At 35.5% G+C, this 9,384-nt stretch overlaps 1 protein-coding gene across 5 annotated transcripts; it reads right to left on the bottom strand.

Moving 5' to 3' along the window:
- Positions 1-227: 227 nt before the first annotated feature.
- On the bottom strand, positions 228-6,049 carry LOC147494208 (putative B3 domain-containing protein REM15). 5 transcript variants are annotated; one of them, XM_086566699.1, is made up of 9 exons: positions 5,868-6,004; positions 5,638-5,783; positions 4,792-5,116; positions 4,509-4,675; positions 3,264-3,722; positions 2,257-2,715; positions 1,239-1,697; positions 729-858; positions 228-619 (listed from the first exon to the last, which is right to left on the bottom strand). In XM_086566699.1, exons 2-9 carry the CDS (start codon positions 5,773-5,775, stop codon positions 441-443), a joined length of 2,316 nt encoding a protein of 771 aa, XP_086422825.1. In that variant the 5' UTR covers positions 5,776-5,783; positions 5,868-6,004; the 3' UTR covers positions 228-440. The 5 variants fall into 5 exon arrangements, with proteins under 5 accessions (XP_086422825.1, XP_086422824.1, XP_086422827.1 ...); XM_086566698.1 differs by having other exon boundaries at positions 5,638-5,867; positions 5,981-5,999; XM_086566701.1 differs by having other exon boundaries at positions 2,257-2,477; positions 2,592-2,715; positions 5,638-5,911.
- Between the last annotated feature and the right edge of the window lie 3,335 nt (positions 6,050-9,384).

Genomic DNA, 9,384 nt, shown 5'->3' with positions numbered 1-9,384 from the left:
ACATGCACTGTACCTGACATAGCATAATCAGTCAATAAGTTCTGTCAATGTATACATGATCCAGAGATGCCTCATCTGCAAGCAGTAAAAGGATTTCTTAAGAGTTCTATGAATCGTGGAGTTCACCTTACAAAAGGCGACTAGGCGAGTCTCTTCTAAATGGATTCACAGATGCTGATTCGGCAGGGAATTCATCAAACAGGCAATGTACTAGTGTTTACTGCATCTTATGGTAACAAACTCATCTCATATAGTGTGAAGAAACAGGCTACAGTATCAATGTAATCACCCTGTAAGAGTTTTCTTAGCTAAGTAGTCTGCAGCCATATTGGCTTCCCCAAACCTATGAACCAAAATACATACATTCATCAAACATAGAGATGTAGGAATTACAGTCCAAAACCAAATTAACAAGTTTCCAAGGAGATCGAAATGCACCCTTAAGAAGGCCTATAGCAAAGATGAGTCGGACTCGATAATAACTTTTCAATTTGAAAGCCTCTATCAAAAGCTTCAACAAGTGCATCCCTAATTGCCCAGACTTCAGTTAACTCATTATCAGCGGAGCCGATAAACCTTGCAATGCCTCCAACGAAAGATCCTTCATGGTTCCTGAAAACTATTCCTGAAAATGTGAACTTTGAACATAACATCTTTCTTCTTAATCATCTCAAACACACAAACATCCCCTTCTTTAACATTATTCTCTCTTGTGAATGAATACCAACCTTTGCCCAAGTGACCCCAATTTCTGCCAAAGCGGCAGCCAACGCACCACGTACACCTTTCTGAAACTTTAAGGGTAATATGACTCAACTTTGTTGTCAGATATTTCTTGACAAACAGCGATGGAAATACCTGCAAACATCAGAAGCCCATATTCAATTTTCTTGTTTATAAGTGAAATGCTTAAGAGCAAATGTATATTATGAACGCCAATGTTAGTAAGCCAAATGGTCACTAGTTCACTTTCTTTAACAAAAGTAAATAACAGAAGTATCAATACAGTTAGGTTTGCATTTAAGGTCTTAAACTTTTAGAAGCATCCAACTCAAAACTTTTAACATTCCTCGTTGGACTATACTGATTAACATCTTGACATGCCCCTTCAGTTGCAGCATTACATGAGCCTAACACGTTTTCAACATACTTTGGTGACGTGGATTAAATGGGCCCTTAATCTTTGTGAGTATAACATATTTAGTATTATATTGTTTTTGGAAAAAGATCAAGCTCACCGCATAACCGCTGTTCAGATAGGCTGGTCTCATAACTACTTTGAAGGATGGATATTTAAGCTTCAATGCTCTTGATGCTTCAATTGCGCTACATTTTCCTTCGGGTGGCACAGAAGCCTTGGCATAAGAATGTCGTTCATCAAAGGGATTGATGTCCCTGTCTCCCTGTTTCTCTGGTGGTTGATGTCCATCTTCGATGATTATAATTTCTGGCGACTTACCTTTAGCATTGGGGAAAATATAAACTCTCAGTGAAGCGTCCTTAACCATTTCAAATACACAAGCATCCCCTTCGTTAAGATTGTTTTCTCTTACAAATGATGGCCAACCTTTACTTAGACGAGCATCAGTCTTGTAGGCAATTAATCCAACAACCCATCTACGCCCATTTAAAGCCTCAAGTGTTAGATTTCTCAAGCCAGATTTTACATATTTCTTGACAAATGCCGATGGAATTACCTGCAAACCAAATGCGATTTTCTTCTTAGATAATGAAATTTTTAGAGCAAACTTATGACACTATTAAACTTGCTCACTTACCGAAAAATTATAGAATTATTGGTATCAAGACAAATGGTCAACTAGTTCACTTTCTTAAACAAAAGTAAAAAAAAAAGAAGTATCACTACAGAATTTTATGTCTAAGGCTTAGCTGTGAGTTAAAATTAGGAAAACAAAACAGAAAAAACAAAGAAAAAAAAGAACCAAGATCGAATGGTAACGCTACATCAGAACAAGTTCTCATTGCCCTTGGATGGTACTTTAGAGGGGTTAATTTGTCTTAGAGAACTCTGTATATGATTCAGTAGTGCAAAGGAATTAAAGGAATCAAAGTTTACAAAAATCACAATGTGCAGTGTTGTATTGTTTGAATACCAGCTTTAGTACTTCTACAAAAAATATTTCTTTGGACCATTCTCACCCTAAAACCATTTGAAGAAAAGATATAAGCTAGAAAGCAATAGCAATCCTAGTTAGCATAACATAGTATAATGTCTTTGAATAAGAGCAAGCTCACCATATAACCACTGTTCAGATAGGCTGGTCTCATAACTACTTTGAAGGATGGATATTTAAGCTTCAATGCCCTTGATGCTTCAATTGCACTACATTTTCCTTTGGGTGGGGTAGAAGCCTTGGCCCAAGAATGTCGTTCATCAAAGGGATTGATGTCCCTGTCTTCCTGTTTCTCTGGTAGTTGATGTCCATCTTCGATGATTATAATTTCTGGCGACTTACCTTTAGCATTGGGGAAAATATAAACTTTCAGCAGAGCATACTTAACCATTTCAAATACACAAGAATCCCCTTCTTTAAGATTGTTTTCTCTTACAAACAATCGCCAACCTTTACCTAGACGAGCAGAAGTCTCGTACTTAATAAATCCAACAACCCATCTACGCCCATTTAAATCCTCAAGTGTTAAATTTCTCAAGCCAGATTTTACATATTTCTTGAGAAACGCCAATGGAATTACCTGCAAACCAAATGCGATTTTCTTCTTAGATAATGAAAAAAATTATAGCAAACTTATGACACGAGTTCCATTATTAAACTTGCTCACCTACCGAATAATTATAGAATTATTAGTACCCAGACAAATGGTCACTAGTTCACTTTCTTTCACAAAAGTAAAAAAATAAAAATAAAATATAAGTATCACTACATCAGTTTATGTCTAAGGCTTAGCTGTGAGTTAAAAAAATCCGATGGTAAAGCCACATCAGATCAAGTTCTCAGAGCCGTTGGATGGTACTTTAGAGGGGTTAATTTGTCTTAGAGAACTCTGTATATGGTTCAGTAGCGCAAAGGAATTATAGGAATCAAAATTTACAAAAATCACAATGTGCAGTGGAGTATTGTTTGAATACCAGCTTCAGTATTTCTACGAAAAATATTTCTTTGAACCATTTTCACCCTAAAACCGCATGAAGAAAAGTGATAAGCTAGTAAACAATAGAAATCCTAGTTAGTTAGCATAACATAGTATAATACTTTTGAATAAGAGGCTAAGAGCATGCTCACCGAATAGCCACTGTTGATATAAGCTGGTCTCATAACCACTCTGAAGGAAGGAAATTTAAGCTTCAATGATATTGACGCATCAGTTGCTCTACTTTTTCCTAGAGGTGGCATAGAAGCCTTGACATAAGAATGTCGTCCATAAATGGGCAAAGCAACTCTGTCTTCCTGTTTATCTGGTGATTGATGTCCATCTTCCATGTTTAGAGTTGTTGGCAACTTGCCATTAGAGTTGGGGAAAATGTAAACTTTCAGCAAAGCATCCTTGATCATTTCAAATTCACAAGCATCCCCTTCTTCAAGATTGTTTTCTGTTGCAAATGATGGCCAACCTTTACTTAGACGAGCATAATTCTTATAAACAAGAAGTCCGACAACCCATCTACGCCCATTTGAAGCCTCAAGGGTTAAACTCCTCAACCCATTTCTTATATATCTCTTGACAAAGCTTAATGGCAATGGCTGCAAAAGAAAAAAGTTAGTATGCAATCTTGATGATAGACAATAGCACGTCTAAAAGTGAATTCAGAATACTAAGGCCAAGTGGATGAACCATTTATACACGACTTTTACCTTGAAATATAAGGATCCATTCTCTTGGTGCTAAAAAAATAAAATAAAAAGATAAAACACTCTTCGCTGGTTTTGAGGTGAAATAAATGTGAGAATAACGAAACCTAGTTATGATACCTAAATACTTCAATATAGGAGTTGTAGTGACAATTCTAAGTGTTAACCTCTTATGCATGCAGCTGCTGAGTATTCTAACATCTCTGGCCTCATACAACACAAAACTACAGATCTTTAGTCTGTAAAACACATGAGGCTTTTACCCACTTACATTTAGCATATGCTTATAAGTAGCATTCTTAACCATTATTTAGTACAAACATTGTGCACCAAAATGAGACAGTTAACCGGGTATGAAGTGTGTTTGGATCAACGTATGACAAGATATTTTACCTTTATAGCTAATGGACTTCTTCTTAATTTATGGTGATGAACTCATATTGGCCTTTTAACATCACACTCTCACCTTGAGTTAAAGCTAGACAAAAGCTACAGAAACCATGGTACTTCCAAAACCAAAAGCCTCGCATTTAAAAATTCATTCAGAAGCATCACATAGTCACTTCATAGATTTATGGGAAAAGGGGAGTATTGAAAATGCTCCTGTTGATCGGTTCTGATTCTAGTAACATATCATGGTACGCATAGGACGAGCTATTGGGAAAAGAGCAAGCTCACCGAATAATGCTTTGCATAGGACGAGTTCATAACAACAGTGTAAGAAGGGTGTTTAAGTTTCAATTCACTTGGTTGCCCAGTCTTAGTAACAGTCTGCCTCCTTGCCACAGAACTCTTAGTAAATGAACGTTGTCTTTTTGCAAATGGTAAATCCTCATCTTCGCTTTCTGAAAAATTATGTCCATCAGTACATTATACCGTAAGTTAAAAGACAATTAATAAGTAAAAGTGAAAAGCATATTAAGTATAATTTTTCAATACTGCAAAGCTGAACATAAAATACCTGAAGTTTTAAGTCTTCCCTTTTGAGTTTCTTCACCAGAATTGGCTTTATGATCAATGTTGTGTGGATAGTGTATCTCACAACAAGTCATATCAAATATAAGGACATGAAAATTAGAATTTCCATCATATCTGAAAAGTAAAAAATGGCCAGATGATATAGAGTAATACTCTACAAATTCCTGCCAACCACTACGGAGAAACACCTCGCAGCCATCACTTTTCCTCAACTCTACTTGCCACGTTTTGCCACCAGGAACCTTTAGATGTGCAACATCATCAGACAAATCATTACCAAACTTCTGCACAAACTTCGGAGGGAGCTTCTGCAAAGTTGGCAATTAAAAAGAAGAAATATAGATGTCAATACTCAATGGAATTATGTTCTTCATTATGGTCAGTACATCATAAAGTTTTATTTAAGTCATTTTGCACTTGTGTGGAGAATGCATTAATGTTGCGACACTGAAGACCAAATGTTGTATGCTTTTCGGTAATGTTAGGAAAAAATTTCAACTTGGCTAGTTTTTAAAGTGAAATTAGAAAGGAGTGAGTAGTACCAAAATAAAAGTAACAGTGGAAAGGACCTAGTCTGTTTCCGGATCTGATCTAGCCTTGGAAGTCCAGTGATTGGCGGATTAGAAATTTGTCTTTTAATTGTTGCAAGTGAAAATGAAATCTAAAGAAGGTTTAAACAAGCTGAAACTTTTTAAAAACTGTTCTCCTCCACTTGACTAAATAATGTATAGATAGCAACTCTTTTCTTAGTAAAATACAAACTAAACTACATAAAGATGCATGTAATTCTTTGTTTTGTTTTGCATGTAGGAGAGAGAGATGGTCTTACAAAGCATTGCTCTGGAGCGTTGGAGGGCTGATGAATGATCTTGCAGAATTCGAATCCCTTCTTCCTCTCAGTCACATGCAAACTAGAACAGTGTTCAGCTTTTGCACCAAAGCGGCCCCGGGAGAGATTGAGACGCATTTTCTTAACTGTTAAAATGATGATTAATGATCTTCAAGTGATTCCTATCTCTAAATGGTGTCATCAACAAGCAGCAGTATTAAGGCAAGTACCTGCTCAACAAGCAACATTCAAAGGTCACTCTGAGTCTCTGACTAACGACGCCAGGTGTTATCAAATTCGTGAAATCAACGTCATTTACTCTGGACAATAATCTTTGACTCACATGGAATGAGTCCTGATAATGAGAGATTGATCTCTCCACGCCACGGAGAGACATAGCCAAATAGCCGTTAGATAGGAAGCTACCAGATCCCTAAAATAAAATGTCTCACTACTAATTTGGAAACTGTTTCGTGGCCCACAAACAAGACAAAAATCAAAATTAACTTTGAATACCCTCATCTTCTTTCTTATTCTTTCTTTTAACATTTTCTTTCGGTAAAAATCTAATGCTAAATTAGTTCTTATTCATCTAGCAATCAAGACCCAAAACATTAATTAAAAGCTCGAATTGAAAAGCTTACAATGAGAATGTTTTTCTTTGGGGGGGGGGGGGGGTTGTTTATTTATTTCTACTTGACAATGGACGGATAGTTGAAGCACTTTTAAAAGCTTCACACCGAAAGAACTTGACAAGTGCAAATTTCAAAAGTAATTAGTAAGGTAGAGTTAATTAAACATTTTTATTACGGTATATATGTAACAAGAAATATAGAGGGAAGTGGTTGTCGTTTTGATTGTTCAAATGAAAAATGAAATACAGAGGAACGAGTGGAGTAAGGTTGAGTCCAATAGTGCATCTACTCTCTATCTCTATTCCACCAAAAAACAGTGTTTTGAGGATGGAGAGTCAATTTTAGTGTCCAATGGTTCAGAACCGTTTGGGTTGGTGGGGACACAAAATAATTTTGGTCATAATTAGTTTTTGACTTGGTGGGGACACAAAACAATTGACTCCATTGCTGTTTAGATTTTTACAAATTTCAAGTGGCGTGGAATGCACTCTCTATTTCTCAATAACACTCTCTATATATAGAGAGTTATATTGAGATAGGGAGAAAAGCCACCGCCACTCTCTCCGCTTTTGAGGGAATGGGGAGCCATTACACCCAGCCTAAGACTGTAAGACAGTGAAAAAAGAGAGAAGAAGATGACCGAATCTTTTGTTGAAGTATTTTTCTTTGTGTTTTATTTTCCTGCCTTTGCTGACTCAGCATTCTTGAGATGCGCACACTATCTCACGGCCCTTACTAAAGTGCGCTCCATTTGGAAGAGAGATTGATCTCTCCTTATCACTTGACTTTTTACATTACTGGCGAGCAATCCCTCTATATACTGTCAAATAGTGAACTAAATGTCGCACATTAAGTAGGCATGGACCAAGTTTTATCAGTACAACAATTTGATAAAAAAACTTTAAGGAATTGGGATGTGTTTCATTTCGATGGCCCATCAGCCACCTGGATATTACATGTACTTAGATCATACTGCAATTGCCTTTGTAACCAAAAGAGTGTTTCCATCTCCCAGAAATAGTCGTGGAGATGATCATGATCAGCCCTAGTGGCTAACATATGTGAAACCTTATTACAAGATCTATCTACATGGGGGCCCATTTTAGGCTGGATGACCATTTGTTTACCTAAACAAATGGGAGGACTAGGAATTAGAGATTTACTAGATTTTGGACCCGGGCATATGCCCGGATCTATTAAATATTTTGTGTGCTGAAATGGCTTTACAAAATGTCTCACACAAATTTTCTAATCAGAATATATTTTTATTGAAAATAAACCGAAATACATTAATGAGCAGCGATTATGGTGCATAAATACTTAGAAACTAAGGGATCAAATTAAGATAGCATATTCACTTTGTGGTTTAGGATATTAATCCGTAATTTTCAAATGGAATTATCTTAAACTCAATCTAGCTTATATAATAGTTTTATTAGATTTAGGGTAATTTAGCGGTAAATCATCACTGTGCTTACGCACTAATATGTACAAATCACTAAAATATCTATCAAATCACTAAAACAGATTGATTGTTTTCATATCTTCAAAGAATACACTACTCCCACTTGAAAAGATTTATCACATGAACGTGTTCTACGATGAATTGATTAATACAAAAAAAAATCTCTTTCAAGAAAATGCGTTCACCTACTTAGAATACTCCCCCCAAGTATTTTCTCTTTCTCTAGGTGATTGTTTGTATACATGCAAAATATATTTATTCAATTCCAACATGAATAATAGAGAAGATCATGTCGTTCTATGTCTTTCTTCAATGTGAACATGTCAAAGTGTTAAGCGTAAGATTGGGTGGGTAAAATGAGTAATGGCCATTAATTTTCATATTTGAACAATCTAATAATCAAATGGATGGAAAAAGAGTATGCCTTTCAAATAACATTCCCTTTCCAAACTTGAAGCTTCTAACACACACCTTGAACTTATAATAAAATGCTCAAATATTCCATCTTATTCCATATTTTTCCTTATTTCTTATAGTAGATTTATCTATTCTTAATATTTCTGCAAGCACATTGCAAAACAAAGTTCGGATAAAGAAATAGTACCACAAAGTTCTTCCAATATTGCACTAATGTTGAAAGGGTTAAGTTTGATGGTATTAATAAAGTGCTACAAAAATAAGTATAACAATAATTCACACAAACACTCTTCACTCTTTTGGACCAAAGAATTATCATTCATCAATTATCAGTAGAACACTCGTAAGAATTTTTAAGCTTCAATATATTTTACTCTAAAATTATTAAAATTCCTACAACCAAAAAATGTTTAGGTGGGTCTCTTTGCAACCAAAGTTTGTTGCATATCGAATAAAGGTTGTTGAGCTATTGCAAGTTCAACTGTAGTTCCATCGCTTTGAAATGTTTATCACAATGCAAATTCAATAATAGCTTCCTTATACAATACCAAGAGTAGCTCATATAGGACATCATATTATTATACAACTTGGCAAGATCATACTCCATGATGATATGGACATTCATAGTGATCTTAAACCGATAGAAGCACAGTTCTCTACATTAATGAGAAAGAATTTGGAAGAGTTTGCACCTTGGCATTTGATCTCATGTTAACTTTGACATTTTTTGAATCGAGTGTTCAAGTGTATATATGTGAGAGGTTGTGTTTGGATGATTATTAGATATATCATTAGATTGTCTAAAGAAACAATGTCATACAAAGAAGTATAAATCAAATGTGCAAATAAAAGCACCCCATCATAATAAGCCGGTGTTTTTTTTACAGGTCTAGACTTTCAATATGTTAATATATTGTAGCCTGCATGTGTTTGAAAATCAGAATGAGATCCAAGAAAGAAAAACGAAAAGGAAGAAAAATGCATACGTTAAAAATGTGAGAATGCGTAATGGGTATTCGGGCACTTACTCGGGAAGTATATTGGTTTATGATCAGCTCCCAAATGTACATTTTATTACCCATATATTACTGCATTACAGTCCCTCTTACGCTTAACGAAAAGACAACTCATAGTTTTTACTGTCTTTTTCAGGTTAAGGAGTATTTCAAACCATTTCTCATAAAAGCTGCGTCTTAATACCAAAAGGTAACTTGACTAAACGAACGACTA

This window comes from Coptis chinensis, chromosome 6 (genome assembly GCF_015680905.1).
Source record: "Coptis chinensis isolate HL-2020 chromosome 6, ASM1568090v1, whole genome shotgun sequence".
In the NCBI taxonomy this organism is placed as follows: domain Eukaryota; kingdom Viridiplantae; phylum Streptophyta; class Magnoliopsida; order Ranunculales; family Ranunculaceae; genus Coptis; species Coptis chinensis.
This window is presented reverse-complemented; position numbering and strand designations above follow the sequence as displayed.

What these genes read in the sequence shown, in the direction of transcription:
- LOC147494208 (XM_086566697.1), bottom strand. Translation starts at nt 5,775, where the DNA reads ATGCGTCTCAATCTCTCCCGGGGCCGCTTTGGTGCAAAAGCTGAACAC. An exon ending in CCTATGCAAAGCATTATTCG is followed by an intron (nt 3,723 to 4,508) that starts GTGAGCTTGCTC and finishes TTTCTTTTGCAG; the next exon opens with CCATTGCCATTAAGCTTTGT. An exon ending in ATCTGAACAGCGGTTATGCG is followed by an intron (nt 859 to 1,238) that starts GTGAGCTTGATC and finishes TGATGTTTGCAG; the next exon opens with GTATTTCCATCGCTGTTTGT.